General features: G+C 68.3%; 1 protein-coding gene across 16 annotated transcripts in view; it reads right to left on the bottom strand.

The window, feature by feature from the left end:
- KIF1A (kinesin family member 1A) overlaps window positions 1–16,829 on the bottom strand; it is a 78,465-nt gene that overhangs the window by 35,184 nt on the left and 26,452 nt on the right. For 8 of the 16 annotated variants that reach the window (XR_004955731.1, XM_016144227.2, XM_036237010.1 and 5 more), the window contains exons 7-20: window positions 16,008–16,119; window positions 14,552–14,629; window positions 14,043–14,108; window positions 13,388–13,405; window positions 9,416–9,491; window positions 8,071–8,149; window positions 7,152–7,294; window positions 6,695–6,721; window positions 5,348–5,559; window positions 3,847–3,926; window positions 3,483–3,558; window positions 1,214–1,293; window positions 873–979; window positions 640–723 (exon numbers count right to left, since the gene is read on the bottom strand). Coding sequence is in view for 15 of the 16 variants with exons in the window: in XM_016144227.2 (XP_015999713.2) it covers window positions 640–723; window positions 873–979; window positions 1,214–1,293; window positions 3,483–3,558; window positions 3,847–3,926; window positions 5,348–5,559; window positions 6,695–6,721; window positions 7,152–7,294; window positions 8,071–8,149; window positions 9,416–9,491; window positions 13,388–13,405; window positions 14,043–14,108; window positions 14,552–14,629; window positions 16,008–16,119 (1,238 nt within the window). In the remaining variant the exon portion in view is untranslated. The remainder of the gene's footprint in view (window positions 1–639; window positions 724–872; window positions 980–1,213; window positions 1,294–3,482; window positions 3,559–3,846; window positions 3,927–5,347; window positions 5,560–6,694; window positions 6,722–7,151; window positions 7,295–8,070; window positions 8,150–9,415; window positions 9,492–13,387; window positions 13,406–14,042; window positions 14,109–14,551; window positions 14,630–16,007; window positions 16,120–16,829) is intronic. The other 8 variants (XM_016144225.2, XM_036237008.1, XM_016144228.2 and 5 more) reach the window with 2 other exon arrangements.

Here is a 16,829-nt window from a genome sequence, read left to right as displayed (position 1 = left end):
AGGTGGGGGGCCTGTGGCGTCGGGGCGGCCGCGGGGGGTGACGGAGCGGGGAGGAGAAGGGAAGGGGAGACAGGGCTCCCGGTGCCGCCCGCCCAAGACCAGCCCGCGGGGCCCTGGTCCCCGTGGCTCTCCTCCTCTCGCCCTGGGCCAGGACCAGCCCGCGGGGCCCTGGTCCCCGTGGCTCTCCTCCTCTCGCCCTTGGCCAGGACCAGACCGCGGGGCCCTGGTCCCCGTGGCTCTCCTCCTCTCGCCCTTGGCCAGGACCTGCCCGCGGGGCCCTGGTCCCCGTGGCTCTCCTCCTCTCGCCCTTGGCCAGGACCTGGCCGCGGGGCCCTGGTCCCCGTGGCTCTCCTCCTCTCGCCCTTGGCCAGGACCAGCCCGCGGGGCCCTGGTCTCCGTGGCTCTCCTCCTCTCGCCCTTGGCCTCTTCACCTGTCCCATCCTGCAGCTCCTGTGTCCAGTCCTTCCCATGACCCTGCAGCCGCCACCCCCCAGGCCATCCTCCCCTCCCGGCAGGGCCCCCGAGCCAGGCCCGAGACCGCAGGGGAGAAGGGGCAGGAGCAGCAGTCCGTGCCCTGCCCTCCCGCCCGCCCACAGCCCTAGAAGCAGGCGGCCCCTCCTGCAGAGGGTGGGGCCGTACCTGACCGCAGGATGCTGGGCTCTGTGACCTTCTTGCCGTTGACGTAGGTGTCTGCTCCCTCACAGGGCTCCAGGGTCACCACAGCTATGGGACGGGCGGGGGCGGGGGGCAGACAGGACTGTGAGGGACCGGCATCGTGGCTGCCACGATGCGGCCACCCGGTGCAGCCCCACCCGCCTTCCGGCCCACTGGCCGGGAGCCCTCAGGCTTGGCGCTCCGCAGGGCGGGGCTACCTTCGCTGCCTCCCCGGGAGTCGCTCCTGAAGACGCAGTGCTCCTCCTTGATGAAGTGCCCGCTCAGGACGATGTCCTGCCGCCTCTCCGCGTCCTCTCGGCCCACTCTGCGGGGGAAAGGGGCGCCGTCTCAGTGCCCACGGTGCCCCCCCGCCCCCAGGGCCTCCAAGGACACCCAGTCTGGTACTTATGGGAAACACTCAAGGCACACGGGAGACACAGGACACGCCCCAATGCAGCCGGTCCTGGGAGGGCCGCATGGCCCGGGGGCAGGCAGCGTGGCCCCGGCGAGCACGGGCAGGCGGCACCCCAGCCCCACCGCCCGACGCCCGACGCCCCACCTGGTGAGCCCATCCTTGACGTAGTACAGGAGGCACTCAGACATCAGCGGGTCCTCGTTCAGGTTGACAAGATGCGGCGTCTGGGGGGAATAGGAGGGTCACCTCTCCTGCAGGGAGCAGGAGCCCAGCACCGACTCCCTGCCTGGCCCCTCTCTCCCTGGGCACCAGATCACCACAGGCCCGAGCCTCGCCTGGCAGGGGACACAGTGTCCTCCTGGCCTGGCAGGGAGGACAGGAGATGTGAGGGCAAAGGCTCCTTGAGGAGGAGCCTCTGACAGGGACCCAGCATCTTGGGGGGAAGCAGGGCTTCGGGAGGGGCTGGGAGCCCAGCCCTCAGCACCCAAGGGCTCAGGGGGCTCTTGGAGCTACGATGGGCCCTCGGACGTACAGGGTGCAAAGGGTCCCAGCACTGGCCCTGCACCCCCACCCCCGAGATCCTGGACACCCTGGAGCGATGGCTCCAGTAAGTATTTGAGCCAAGGATTACGATGCTGGCCATGGGAGCCTTGGGCCCTGGGGGCTAGGAGCAGAGAGGGTGTGAACGTCCCCTCCTAGTTACTCCCCCCCACACACCTCTCCTGTCCACGGTCTAGCAAAACGTGGCCTGAGAGCAAGTGACCAGCTCCCACTGCTGCCCCCATCTAAGCACTGCCCTTGGCTCCCCGCCCACCCCATCCCTGGGGCAGCTGCTACAACTCCACCCACTGGGGCCCAGACACCCCCACCTCCCCCTCCTCCACTGCTCTCACCTGGGTCTCTCTGGGCCCCGACCCTCCCTTAGCTCAGGATCCCGCTCACCCTGTCCCGGGCAAGCGTCCTGCAGCCTGCTGGAGGCTGGGACTGCTTTTGGTTTCCCACCGAATGCCTTGGGGCACGCCCCCTCCCCCCGCCCGAATGGTGAGTCCGGCAATGCCCCACCAGCGCGCCTGTGCGAGGCTCTGAAGACTGTCACCAGACGCCAGGACGGGGAACCCCCAGCACCCCGTCCCCGAGCAGGAGTGTGTGGAAGGGCCGTGCGGGCTCTGCTGGGTGGGGCAGCTGACTGTGTGGCTCCTCAGGGGCCCAGGGATGCTGTGGTTCTCAGGCAGTGTCTCTGCTGGCCCCCACAGCCACCCTCACACACCTGGGCCATGCCAAACCCGAGGCCACAAGGGGGACGGAGAACTGCAGGCACCCAGCGTCCCAAGGCACCTGCTCCCCGGCTCCACATGCCAGCCCAGGGGCGCCCTGCCTTCCAGGAAGGGGCAGGGTCCGAAACAGCCCAGGAACAACCGGCCGCCGATGACAACCAGGCCTCTCCGGAGGGGGTGAAGTAGACGCCACCAGGGCCACCCCTGCTCCCCGCCCTGCTCCCCGCCCTGCCCCAGGCCCCCTCGGCTCGGCGTCGGGGCCTCAGCACGCGTTGCCCCACCCCCCAGCCGGGGGTACACGAGGGCAGAAGCCCGCGGAGCCTGCCCCATCCCAGGGAGCCACAGCAGCACCGTGTGCTGCTCTTCCCTTGGGGTCCCCAGCCGCCCAGTGGGGGCTCCGCGTGCCGCTGGCTTCAGGGACTGCCAAACAAAGCCGGGGTGGAAGGCGGGACACAGGGGAGCTGACCCGCGGGAGGCAGGCCAGGCGCCTCCTCACTCACAGGGTGGCAGAGGCAGGGCCTGGAGACCCACTGCCACAGCCTCCAGGAAGGCTGCCTGGCTTGGAGCTCCCTCCTAGAGGCTTTAGAGTGGGGAGGGGCGGAATCTGGGTCCTGGAGTCACCAGACCTTTCCCCTTATGCTCGTGCTGTGCTGCATCAGAGCTGCTGGATGGGGGTGCACTGCTCCACTGGAGGGACCCCAGCTGGCGGGACTGAGCCCTTGCCTAGGGCCAGGCAGGGTGAGTGTGCCAGGCCTGGTGGGAGAGGAGGGGTCCCTGCTGGGAGCACGAGACCTCACCCCGGCTGAGCTCTGAGAGGGCGGCTGGCTCCCAGCTCTGCGTCTGTCCACACCTGCCCGTGGGCCACACAGGCTCCCGGTGGGGTCGCTCATCCCGTTTTAGGTCTCCAGGAGGAGTGTGGCTCTCCAGGGCCACCTGACCTCAAGGGGCCCACTCTACTTACTCCTCGGACAGCTGAGTGACCGTGTGATGTCCCAAGGCGACAGGGACGCCGGGCCGTGGGGAGGTGGAGTTGGCTGTGCGAGTATGGCCCTGGTTCCGGGACCCAGGGCCGCGCCCCCCCGCCCCCCAGCGTTGCAGAGACCCCGCCAGGCGGCCCCACGATGTGGGGCGGCTCCTACCTTCTTGGGAGAGAACACACCCAGGGTGCCTCCGTCCTCCCGCATGGCCACGCCCATCTCCGCCAGCAGCGCTTCCCTGGGAGGACAGAGTCGGGGTCCGCTTGAGCCCACGAGGCTGCGGGAGCCGCCTCGCCGCCAACTGACCGGTCGACTGACCGGGACCCAGTGGGGCTCTGGCCACGTGGCCCGTGGGCAGTGGCCATGCAGTGACCCATCTGGTCAGGGAGTTGAGGTGTCCACTTGAAGGGACGGGTCACCTGATCAAGGATCAAGGCCACAGGACACACGAGGTGGGGGTGACCAGGCGAGCGGGCCGGGCCGGTCCGAGGCCCCCGGCTGCGCTGGCCCCGCCCGCGCTGCCCACCTCTCCATCCGGATGGCTTCCGTCCTCCGCAGCTTCTCCTCCCAGGTCTCGTTGAGCTCCGCTATGATTTTCTCTGTCTCCTGGGGGTGGACCGAGCAGAGTGAGGTCAGGGCCCGGGGCAGGAAGTGGGCAGAGGCCCGGGAGCCCGGCAGAGGGGAGACGAGCCGCTCTGCAGGACACTGGGATCCCAGTCCCTGACCGCTGATGTCTGAGGCCCGAGGGCTGAGAGGTCGGCGTGGGTCCGAACTGCACCGCTCTCCTGAGGACACGCCCGGAGGACGGAGGCGAAGGCTGAGCAACCAGCAGATGGAGAAACATACGTGTGGGAACCCCAGGGCTGGGCACGACGCCCACAGACGCCTCGCTGCCTCCTCCCAGCCCACCTAGGGGGCCCGCCACGCCCCGTAGGGCCCCATGTACACCAGTGCACCCCATGTACCCCAGGTGGGCCCCCGTACCCCATACGAGCCATACATACCCCAAGTGGCACCCTGTACCCCGTATGAGCCATACGTACCCCAAGTGGGCCCCATGTACCCCAAGTGGGCCCCTGTACCCCATATGAGCCATATGTACCCCAGGTGGGCCCCCGTACCCCATATGAGCCATATGTACCCCAAGTGGGCCCCTGTACCCCAAGTGCACCCCATGTACCCCAGGCGGGCCCCCATACCCCATATGAGCAATATGTACCCCAAGTGGGCCCCACGTACCCCAGGCGGGCCCCCATACCTCATACGAGCCATATGTACCCCGAGTGGGCCCAAGGGACCCCAGGCAGGCCCCTGTACCCCGTATGAGCCATATGTACCCCAGGTGGGCCCCCATACCCCGTATGAGCAATATGTACCCCAAGTGGGCCCCTGTACCCCGTATGAGCCATATGTACCCCAAGTGGGCCCCTGTACCCCAAGTGCACCCCATGTACCCCAGGCGGGCCCCCATACCTCATACGAGCCATATGTACCCCGAGTGGGCCCAAGGGACCCCAGGCGGGCCCCTGTACCCCGTGTGAGCCATATGTACCCCAGGTGGGCTGTCACAATCCAGGTGGGCCTTAAGCTCCAGGGTCCTCCTCCTCCCGCCCCAGCCCCAGGTCCAGCCTCTGTGCCTTTGGACCCTCGGTCCCCTCAGTGTCCGAGGTCTGGGCGCTCTGCGCACCTCAGGAGCATGGGACAGGAACCCGAAACCAGCCGGGCCCACCGCTAGGGGTCAGAGCGCGATCGTGGGCACGAGGGGACCAGCAAACGTTCACGCGCACAGGACGCCCAGGACCCCTGCCCGCCCCAGTCAGGAAGTGCGGCCCGGTGGAGCTGCGCGGAGAGCGTGCCGGTGGCGAGCGTGGAGGGTTCGCCAGGGCCACCGCCTGGCTCAGCGCGCCTCCAGCCGGCCCCTCTTCCGGCCCTGGGTCCAGACCAGGGGGCGCTCCGGGGCCCTGACACCCGCTTCCCCACGCGCGCCCCACTGCGGGTACCAGCGCCTTGCCCGGCCCGGCCCTCACCTTCAGCCTCTCGATGGCCTCCTCACTGCCTGGGGCAAACAGGAGGCGCTCGTGCAGGCTGGACACGGAGGCCGCACGGCTGGACAGGGCCGAGAGCGAGGACGAGGGGCTCATGCCCACCAGCGCGTTGGTCACTGTGGAGAGATTGTCAGGGGCTTGACTCAGCTCCGCCCCGCCACGGTTACTGTTATTGTTCTCGAGGTCGGACACGTCTAGGGAGGAAGGGCGGGAGGGGCAGACAGGCGGGGAGGAGAGAAGAGAGACCGTAGTTGGGAGGCGGCCAGAGGTGGGCGAAGAGAAGGCCGGGAACAGGAACCAGGAGTGGGGCGCAGCTGCCGGGCGCCCGGACAAGCGCATGCAAGGCCGCCTGCCGCCCCCCGAGATGGGCTCCGGCCCCGTGCCCAGCGCCCGCAGCAGCATGGCACCCCGTCCCGTCCCCCGGCCCCGGGCCCACGCACGCACGCACGCGGAGCCCACACCCCAGGCCGCCTCGCAGCCTCCGCACTGAGCTCCGTGAGCCCCACGGCGCCTCCTCCGCCTTCCCCGTGCCTCCCGCCCCATCTAGACCCCTCACTGTCGCCACCCAGCGGCCGCTGACACGGGGCCCTGCCGCTCGTCCTCACCCTCTCTGCTGGGACCCCGCACCTGGCCCTCTACGCTGTAGGCTTGGGCCGCACTAACTGTCCAGCCCTGAAAAGCACCCTGGAGGAGAAGTGAACTGTGGGAACTCCCAGGGAGCCCCGACTCCTCCAGCCTCAAGAGGCTGCTCTGAGCCCGGGGTCCCCCAGCACTGAGGCACCTAGGGAGCCCCTAGCCACTGCGGGGACCCCAAGGCCTGGGCACTGGGGCTGTGACACCCTCTGGGGCGGGAGGGGCCAGGCCCCTCCTGCAGAAGCAGACGCACAGCGGAGCAGCGGCAAACAGGACTGCGTGGGGCAGCAGGGAGGCCGAGGGCCCCGCAGCCCGTGGGGTCGGGGAGGCGCTGAACTGCGCGTCCCCTGCCCCGGGGAGCCGGGCCCGAGGCCAGCAGGGGACACAGGCTGGAGAACCTGAGGGAAGGGGTCTCAGGGTGTGCGGGCCACAGGGAAGCCGGAGCCAGGAGCCAGGGACGGACCTGGGCCCCTGGAAGTGACACTCGGAGCCTCCCAAGCCTCGATGGCGCGTGGGGCCAGAGAGCCTGAGCTCGGTCACTTTCGGCCTGGGAAGGCCTTGGCTGTGGCTTGCCTCCCTGGCGCCTCAGTTTCCCACATAGACGTGGGACGTGACCCCACATCTCCCGCCTGTGCCCCCGACACCCCGCGGGCGGGATGAAGCAGGGTGCACAGAGAGCAGCGAGGGGATACACACATTTGGGTCCTCCGGGCACAGTGTTGGCTACGGGTGAGGAGAGGCGTGGGTGAGCGGGGAGAGACAGAAACAGAAGAGCAGGTTTGTCTCCGGAGGGTCCAGGGCTCACCCGTCTCCGGTCGGGCATTAGGCAGGCGGCTGTGGTCTTCAGCAGGGACTCAGGGTCCCCCACAGCCCCAGCACCCGTGGCATGCCAGCGTGGCTTCCAGGGAAACCGTCTCTGGCCTGCTTGGGCCAGCACCAAACCCAAACCATGCAGTCCCCTGGAACCCCGGCCTCCCATCCAGGGCGGCTCTGCCCAGGAGCACGAGCAGGGCTCTGGGACAGGGACAGAGGGGCCACGGTGGCAGCCTGACCCGCCCCAGCCCTGGTGGTGGTCCCAGAGGGAGGCCAGCCCACCCCGAGAGGCCCCGCACCCCGGCCGGCCTGCCCAGGACAGACTGACACAGGTACTCACTGTCGGTGATGTCCCCGAGACCCTGGGCGTACAGCAGGTCCCGCAGCCGGGTCACCTCGTCCTTCAGCTCGCGGATCAGCTTGTTGTTGGGGTCCTCGTTGATGACCGCGTTGCAGCGGATCTGCTTGGCCCGGTCGGCATACCTGGGCAGCAAAAGGAGCGGCGGGCTGTGCGCATGCTCCGCAGGCCCGAGGGCTGGGGGTCACAGCGAGCGGGGCCTGGGGGCATCGCTAGGGCCGCTGGCCAGAGACCGACAGGCGGGGTCACGTGGCCCCAGCTCACCCGCTAGGGGAAGCCGAGGCCCCGAGAGAAGGGACGGGGCGGCATCTTCTCCCCACGGTGAGGCCTTCGCACCCGGACTGTGCCCCAGGGGGGCGGGGGCCAGGGGGGGTGTCTGAGTGTCTGCGTGTCCGAGCCCACGCCTCACACCGGCACCGCGAGCGTGTGTCCCCGCACGGACCCTGTTCTCTTTGCTGCTAGTGGTGCGTGGGTCAGGGGCCAGAGAGGCTGACCTGGCCCGAGGGCTGGGGGCCCAGGTGTCCCCCCCCGGGACACTCATCTCGGAGGGCCTTTAGGACACACCTGCACCCTTTGCTAATTAGAGACCCCTGGTGGATCCCACGCCAACGGGTGGGCGCCAGCTGCTCAGCCCACGGGCATAGCTCCCCTGGCCTCATGCCGCAGGCACCCAGGACCACTCGCAGCCCCAAAGTGCACCCTGACGGGAGGCGGGGCCTGAGCGGGGCCCATGAGGACCCAGGCGCCCCCCGATGGCCATCGGAGCCTCAGGGAGTCATGGCAGAGACAGCCCCCCTGCCCAAGAGGCACCCCTCTCGCCCATGTTCCTGACTTGAGCAGGGAGCCACCACACCCACCATGCCAGGCAGGGGCGCAGGGCCTACCCCCCTTGAGAACACACCTCAGCGTGCTCAGAGTCTCGTCGTAGTTGATGTCTGCGGGGCTCAGGGCGGCCACCATCGCTGTCCTGGAGTTCCCTCCTGTGGGAAAAAGGCAAGGCTGGGCCAGAGGGTCAGCCCTCTGCCACTCTCCCTACTGTCCCGCTTACATTCACGGCTGGAGGGGCTGAGGCCCAGGGAGGTAAACTGAGTCACGATGGGCCAACTGGGTGAGCACGGAGGGCTCTGGCCTTCATCCCTGCACTGGGTACCTGGGCTATTTTTCTTCTATCCAGTGTTTTCTCCACATTTGGGGTCGTTTTACAACCGGGCCTCTCCTCCCCATCGTGAGGAAGCTGAGGAGGATTTCACAGCATTTACTGTAGGATAAGGACTGTTTATGCTCCATAATATTTTCGCTTTTATCGTTCTCATTTGCAATATATTTCTCAACATTCATTCTTGGCCCAGGCAGCGTGGATGCCCGCACCGGGTAACACACTGTGTGAGGCCACGGACCGTCTGACTGCTGGGCAGCGGCCTACCGATCACCTCCAGCTCCTGACCCTGACCGCAGGCCATCGGCCCTCTCGGGCTGCTCCCGTCCGAGCCCAGGGTTTGGACCGGCGGCCTCTCCTGCCTGACCGCAGGGACCTGTGTCTCGGGGCCATCTTCCAGGGTGTGGCACGGCCCTGTGGGAGGGACCTCTTTCCCAGCCGATGTCTCAGCTGAAGGGACTCCCATTCCTGTGACATCCCCACCTGCTCCGAGGGCTCCCGTCTGCCGGCCCTTCTACCTGGGAGGCCCGTGATCTCAGCCAGGCAGCCGAGGAAGGCCAGGGATCGCCAATCACCCTGGGACTCAGTTGACCTCCCTGGGCGTCCGCCTCCCCAGCTGTGCATGTAGCAGGGACGGACCCCGAGGGAACTTTTGGGCAGGAGGCGCTTCTGTCTCTCACTGGTTCAGAACTCAGTCGGAGAGAAGCGGCTTACGGCACCTGCCAAAACCCAGCAAGCAAGCAGGGCTCCCCAGACTCACGGAGTCTCAGGTCCCTGCTACGGACAAGGAAACTGAGGTCCAGAGACAAGTGGGTGCTTGGTCTGGGGGTCACACCCCTGAACCAGAGGCACCGACATGGGCGTGTGTGCCCTACGCCCCATGGGTCATCTGGTTCCCCACACCTGCTCTCATTAACCCTTTTTGGCCACTGCCCCAAGCCCTCTAGAAGGACCCCCCACATTTGCCTCAGCCTTGGTCCAGAGAGGGTGAGGGACTTCCTAGTGTCCAGGCACCCCTTCCAGGCAGGAAGGCAGGACAGTGGCCCAAGGTGGAAGAATTCCAGGGATGGGCGAGCCCACGAGTCCTCACCCAGGTTTTCCCTGAGGAGCCAGGTCAGCACGGAATCTCTGTATGGAATGAAATCGGTCTTCTTCTTTTTCTTGTTCTGTGGGGGAGGAACATTCGCGGTCAGCCCTGAGCTCACGGAGGCAGAGGGGCGAGCACAGAGCCTGCAGGGTGGTCCCCAGAGCCAAGGCTGCCACAGCGGCAGAGCTGGGCCAGTTCTCAAGGCTTCTCCCCGCCCGCACCCCAGGGCGCCGGCCCAGGCACCTTCACCCAGGGCCAGGATCAGGAACCTGCTAGCGTGTCCCTCAGCTTCCTCCCTTGTCCACCCCCCGCGTTTCTGGGCCACACAGCTGGACCTAAGCCCAGGTGTGCTGGTATCACCGGCCAGCGCGTTCTCCCTCCACTGCGTCAGAACCAACCTGAGCCCGTAGCCCCCCGCTCAACACCAGCAGTAGCTCTACTGACTGAAAAGAAAAGCCCCACCACCAAACGCGGCATGCCGGACCCCCTCTCCCCATCCACACAGAAGTCGCCTTCCATCTCCCCATCAAACTTCCTACTGTCCTGCAGAAGCAGCTCACAAACCCCTGCTTTACTACCTGCTCCCCTCGGCCCTGCCCTCACAACAAAGCATCCTCCACATGCTCTCTAGCCCTCTGTTAAAGCAAACGGACTTCGGCCCAGGTAATGGCTGCTGGGAATCGTTTCTTGTAGATGCTCCGTGACTGACTGAACAACTCCCCTAACCCTGGATCCTCAGCTGCTCTCCCATGCCTGCCCCTTTGTGTACACAGCTACTTAAGGAGCATTTGTTGAGCACCTGCAGTGGCCAGCAGACATGGCCCCTGTCCACCAGAGCCCCCTCCCACGGAGACACACACAGGTGCCAAGAGAAGACTGCGTCATTTCTCTGGAGGCAAACGCATTCGTCGTTGTTTTCTAGAATGATCCTCAGGGGGAGCTCTGCCAGCTCTCAGGGGACACGAACTGTGAAAGCTCTTGGGACATGCCGTCAGAGCGGGTTTCAGGAGTGGCGGGCCACGTCCGTGCGAGCAGGGTCTGAGTGCCCGCGTTGTCGGCACTTCTATGCTTTGGAAACTTGGCAGGTGAAAAACTCTATTTTCCTTTGTGTTTTGATTATTTAATTCCGGAGGCTGAATCTCTGCCACGTCTGTCCTTGTTCCCCTAGTAAGTGCCCTACGACCACTCGGCTACTTCTGCAGGGAGCGCGAGCATCATGGTAGAGTCCGCGCTCCCTCCCCCGAGCCCTCCCCCGAGCCCGCCCGCCCTCCAGCCTCCACACCGCCGGACCTCCGCGACCCCGACCCTCCACTCTCCCAACTGCCACAGCAGGCCGCCCCGCTCCCAATCTCTTCACCAGCAGCGGGGGACACGCTCCAGACTAACTTAGACCTCGCGAGCCCTTCCGACACCCCCACTGCTTCCCGTTACCCACAATCCACCAGCTTCTGACAGGGGAGTAGGAACCACAGGTCGGGTCCCTGCCCGCCCTGGCCTCCCCGCTCCAGGGAGTCTTCCTCGACCTGCGCCTCAAAACCGGCTCACTCGGTTCCTTGAAAAGTCTGTCACAGCCCCGCACAGTCTCCTAAGCATTTGCTCACAGTCCCCCACACGGTCCCCACACGGTCCCCACAGGGTCCCCCACATGGTCCCCCACACGGTCCCCCACAGGGTCCCCACACGGTCCCCACACGGTCCCCACACGGTCCCCCACAGGGTCCCCACAGGGTCCCCACAGGGTCCCCCACAGGGTCCCCACAGGGTCCCCACACGGTCCCCCACACGGTCCCCACACGGTCCCCCACACGGTCCCCCACACGGTCCCCACACGGTCCCCCACACGGTCCCCCACACGGTCCCCACAGGGCCCCCACACGGTCCCCACAGGGCCCCCACACGGCCCCCACACGGTCCCCCACAGTGTCCCCACACGGTCCCCCACACGGTCCCCCACACGGTCCCCCACACGGTCCCCACACGGTCCCCCACACGGTCCCCACACGGTCCCCCACAGGGCCCCCACACGGTCCCCACAGGGCCCCCACACGGCCCCCACACGGTCCCCCACAGTGTCCCCACACGGTCCCCCACACGGTCCCCACAGGGTCCCCCACACGGTCCCCACACGGTCCCCCACAGGGTCCCCACACGGTCCCCACAGGGTCCCCCACACGGTCCCCGCACGGTCCCCACACGGTCCCCACACGGTCCCCCGCACGGTCCCCACAGGGTCCCCCGCACGGTCCCCACACGGTCCCCACACGGTCCCCACACTGTCCCCCACAGGGTCCCCACACGGTCCCCCACAGGGTCCCCACAGGGTCCCCACACGGTCCCCCACACGGTCCCCACACGGTCCCCACAGGGTCCCCACAGGGTCCCCCACAGGGTCCCCACACGGTCCCCACAGGGTCCCCCACAGGGTCCCCACACGGTCCCCACACGGTCCCCACAGGGTCCCCCACACGGTCCCCCACACGGTCCCCACACGGTCCCCACACGGCCCCCACACGGTCCCCACACGGCCCCGCAGCCTTCGCACACTTCCGCGCGCGGTTCCCGTTTCTCCCAGTTCACACGGCTCCAGACGCAGTTCCCGGCAGCTCTTCGGTTTCTCACCCCGCTCCCCGTCCTGCCCCTCCAGGTCCCCACACGGGTCTCTCCACACGTCCTCACACGGCTCCTCACAATGTCACACGGTGGCCCTCGGGCCCTCACAGGGTCCCCCGCGCCATCCCTGACACGGCTCCACACGGACTTCCCGTCGCTCTTCACAGAACCCGTCACGCCTTCCCTCATGTCATCGCTCACATTGTCCCTTGTTCCTTCCCGCACACGGATCCCCACACCGCCACACAGCGCCCCTCGCCCCGCCCTCGCCCCGCCCTCGCCCCGCCCACGCCCCGCCCACGCCACTCCACACCGTCCTTGGTCGTCGGCACAGAGTCCCTCACAGCTCCTCCTGCAGCTCTACCCCGATCTCCTTACGGTCCCTCCCAGTCCCTCCCAGTCCCTCCCAGTTCTCCACGCAGCTCCTCGAATTCCTCCAGGGCTTCGCGCCAGGCCCCCTCGCAGCTCCTGAGTCAGGCCTCCCGCGCGCCACACGCGCCCGGTTTCCCGCGGCTCCTCACGGCGGCGCACAGGCCGCTCCCCTCACGGCGCCACACGGAGGCTGCCGCGGTCCCTCTCGCGGCTCCGCCGGTTCCTCCCAGGCCCCCCAAATTTCCTCGCAGCCCTCTCAGCCCCCCACTCTGCGTCACACGCTTCCTCTTACGGTCCCACAGAGGTTCTCGCCATTCCTCCGTCCCACGCGGCTGCTCTCACGATTCCTCCCGGTCCGTCACGCCGCTGCTCGTGACTGTCCCCAAACGGTCCCCACAGAGCTCCCCACGTAGCTCCTCAGTCCCACACTGTCCCCACCGCGTTCACACAGGTCCTCACGGCTCCCCCCCCAGCTCCCCACACGGGCCCTCGCACGGGCCTCACCGGCGCTCAGACGGATCCCGCACAGTCCTCCCAGGGCCGCACACGGCGCCCCCCGCACCCCCTCACGGCCCCGACGCCGATCCCCGCGTCGTCCCGACACGGCCCCCACGTGGCTAACCGCACTTCCTCTCGGCGCCACGCGGCCCCGCGCGGTCCCTCGCAGCTCCTCCCGCCCCTCGGTCCCCCCGCTGACCACAGGCCGCCGGCCGTGGGCCCCCTCACAGCCCGTCGTCCCCTCCACAGGCTTCACCCCGCCGAGTCACGATTGTTATTTTTCCGTCCCCTGCCTGTCGCCTGCCTCCCCGGCCACGCCGGGGCCCCCGGAGGCCTGCTGTCGCCCGGCACGGCCGAGCTCAGAGCGGTGCTCGCAGGCTCCGGGCACAGACGCGGGTGAACGACGTGGCCCAGACCTTGGCAGGGAGCGGGCGCCGAGCCCCTCGCCCCGTGAGGGCGGACGATGCCGCCCTGGAGCCCAAGCGGGCGGCTCACCTTGTTGGGCCCAGAGTCCTGGAAAAGAAAGATGGAGAGTCTGAGGATCTGACGCGGAGCCGGGGCCCCAGGGTGCGGGCGAGGCCCGGCCGGCCCCCGAGGGCAAAGGGGCAGGAGAGGCCCAAGTGCGCGACCCGTGTCCCCCCGGGCCGCCCGGCCACCACTGCCCACCCTGAGCAGATCCCGCGAGCCCGTCGGCTCTGCCCGGCCCCCAACCATTTCGGAGGACGGCGGGGTCTCCCGCGCGCTCCGCCCTGCCCAGGGCCCAGCTGTGCTGTGCGACCCCCATGGGCCGTGGGCTCCCTCTGGGGGACGGAGCTGGGCTGGGCTGACTGAGGCAGAGCTACCCACGGCCCTGGCCTACCGGAAGGACGCCAGCCAGCAAGGTCACCATCGCCCACAGGGACCCTCAGGGGGGCCCGCGAGGAAGGTGGCAGATCTCCATTTTAAGGGTGGGAAAACAGGCTCCGGGGAGTGACGGGGATCACTACTCCGTCTGTACCCCGTGACGTACCCCCAACATCTCTGGGCTCTCCTTTGAGGCCCAAGACCTTCGCCACAGCACGTGACAGGCTGCCCGCACCCCGCAGGCAGGCCGGGGAGGCCCCCACGGTCCCACCCGCCGGCCTGGCTCCAGGAACCCGAAGCCGCTCACCATTTCGGCCAGCGCAGAGATGACCTTCCCCAGCGTGGTCAAGGACTTGTTGATGTTGGCTCCCTCCTGCAGGGAGACGGGCAGGACGTTAGGACGCCTCGGGTGCCTCCTGCCCAGCGCCACCCCCGGGGCCGACCATGCTGGGCCCTGGGGGCATGGGCGGCCGCAGGCAGCGGCCCCCACGTCTCCTCGGCTCCCCGGGAATCCTGGCAGCGCCTCACCCGGGCCGCCCAGTGGCTTCCAGGGCCCCTTCCCCCCCACCAGGCCCTAAGGGAAGCAAACGCCTTCCTGACACCTAAGACTGCTGGACCCAGACGGTGGCCCCTCAGGACGCTGGCCAGCCGCCCACACTGCCACCTCGCAACTGTGTCTTCTGTCGGGAAAGCTGCGGAGGGCCTGGCGTACCCGCTGGGGCGGCCTCTGGCTGCTGGCCGCTCATGCCCCTGCACGGGACCCTGGAGCAAGCCGAGTTCGGGGAAAGGACCCGGCGGGGCTGGCGCTATCCCTACCTTGAGGCGCGTGCCCTTGGCTCCCGTAGAGTCGGCCCGTTCGCTCCCGGCCAGGTCCACCAGGCTGATCTTGCTCACCTGAAACGGCAGGGGTGTCAGGGGCAGAGGACACGGCGAGGCCGCTAGGGGGCGCCCTGCCTGCTCGGGCACAGCCCCGAGGGCCGCTAGGAGCCACGGCCCAGCCACGGCCCAGCCCCGCCCTAGGGTCCGGGGCCCGGCCAGGCCCGACACTGCACCTGAGCCACGCTTCTCTCTGCGTGCGGGGCACGCTTCGCCTGCTACGCACGGACACCCCATGGTGCCGGTAAGGTGTGTCTATCAATACGACCCGTTTCCACAGGCAGGGCCATCGTCTGTCGCAGGTTTGAACCCGGTTCCGGTCCCAGCCACTGCTCAGCTGCCTCACGAGGGCGCAGCTGCAGGAGCCAGCCGCAGCTGGGCTATGACATCTCCACGGCCCAGGGTGGCGGCCACACGCGGGCCAGACTCGCTCAGATGGGAACGGGCCCGGGCACCGGTGGGACCCTCTCGGGGTGGGAGGGGCGCAGGCTGGCCGAGTTCCCTGTCCTCCCGGCCCCACTGGGCCATCGCGAGCCTCCAGGAGGATGGCGCCAGGCCGAGGCGACCCTGGCACCATGAGGACTAAGTGGTTCTAACTTCCTCTGGCCCCTCCTGGGACGCTGCCTGAGGGACCCGACCCCAGGAGCTGGCTGAGGTGCCCCGGGCGGAAGCCTGCAGCGGGGCGGTGAAGATGGCAGTCGGAGAAGACCCGACGCCGGAGGTCAGGGCCGCTGACAGACATTAGCAGGCTTGGCACCTGCCCTGCTGCCCCTTCCCGGAGTGCACGGACCGTGCATCGGGATGAAGGCCCCAGGAGACGACACCTCCGCCCAGGGCCACTGAGAAGACAAGGCGCGTGGGAACGGCATCTGGGGCTGGGGCAGGGGGCGGGAGGGGCAGCCGGCGGCCGGATCGGCACAGCCGCCCCTCTGCGCTCCAGACGCCGGCGCCCACGGGGAGGCCCTGCTCCCAGCCCAGCGCTCTGCTCTCCTGCCAGCCTGCACCAGGGCCCACGGCCACTTCTGTGACAGGCCCTCACTCAACCTGAGACCTTCCGGCCTTCACTGCTGCCCCCCAGGGGCTGCCTAGGCATCCTGTGGTGCAGCCCTGGAGGAATCCCATCTCACCCTCCATCTCCACCAAAAGCGTCTGGCAGGAGGGTCCATGGCCCCTCATTCCAAGTCCCTTCCACCCCTGAGTGGCACCAAATGCCGCAATGAAGTGGCCTTGCGGGCCTGGCTAACCTCGCACCAAGGCCCATGATGGGCTGGGGGCGGCCCGGTGCCCGGTGCGAGGGCACTGCCCGCGCCTCGCAGGCCAGTGTGCGGCTTGGCTTCCTTGACCTGCCTGGCCGGCCCCCACCCAGGCGGCACCCACGCGCCAAGGCCACGCTCACCTTCTCCGTGGTGATGTCGGTCTCCGCGTCATGGCGCTTCTGGGTGAAGATGATGTTGAAAACGGCGTGGGAGCGGCTGCTGGTCTCATTCATGTTCGTGGCTGCCACCGTCCTGGGGGGACGGAAGTCGCATGTGGTTACCAGCCACCCGGGGTCAGGTACGAGGGTCGCCGGGGGCGCCGGCCCGCCGGGCCGGGCCACGAGGTACCAGCTCCCTGCTCCCGGTGACTGTGCCTCCTGTCAGACCGCAAGCAGGGAGCACGCCTGCCCGCCACACCCGCCTCACCCGCCTCACCCGCCTCACCCGCCTCACCCGCCTCCGCTCCAGCCTGGCACTCGGGGCGCCGTGACTGGAGGGTGCCTTTCTGGTCCCCGGGGCTCAGCAGAGCCCAGGTACCACTTGCTCAGCTTGCTGGGTAGAAGCCCTGACGGCTGTGATGCGGGAGGGCCCCGCCCGGAAGGGATGCCCACCGCCCACCCGCTCTGGGGAGGGCCACGGCTGCCTGAAGGGAGCCCTGGGGGTGGTCCCGATGCCGCTGACAAGCAGACAAGTCCCCAGGCTCGGCTCCCTGCCCGACGGCCCTCAGCACAGAGGGGCCTCATCAGAGCAGCATCCCCCCAGGACCATGGCTGAGGCGGGGGGCAGTGGTGGCACACAGGGAGCCCTCACCCTCCGGGGAGTCCCTGGGTAACAGAGGACAGTCGCCATGGTGACCAGGGCAGACCCTCCCAGCAGGGAGACCAGTCGCTGCTTACAGCTGGCAGTGCCTTGTGGCCAGCCCCTCCCCACAGGCCCCCTGGTGCCCCATCCGCAGCACCGTC

Source organism: Rousettus aegyptiacus, unplaced genomic scaffold (assembly GCF_014176215.1).
Source record: "Rousettus aegyptiacus isolate mRouAeg1 unplaced genomic scaffold, mRouAeg1.p scaffold_m13_p_2, whole genome shotgun sequence".
Lineage (NCBI taxonomy): Eukaryota > Metazoa > Chordata > Mammalia > Chiroptera > Pteropodidae > Rousettus > Rousettus aegyptiacus.
The sequence above is the reverse complement of the archived record's forward strand: the minus strand, read 5'-3'. Positions and strand labels throughout refer to the sequence as shown.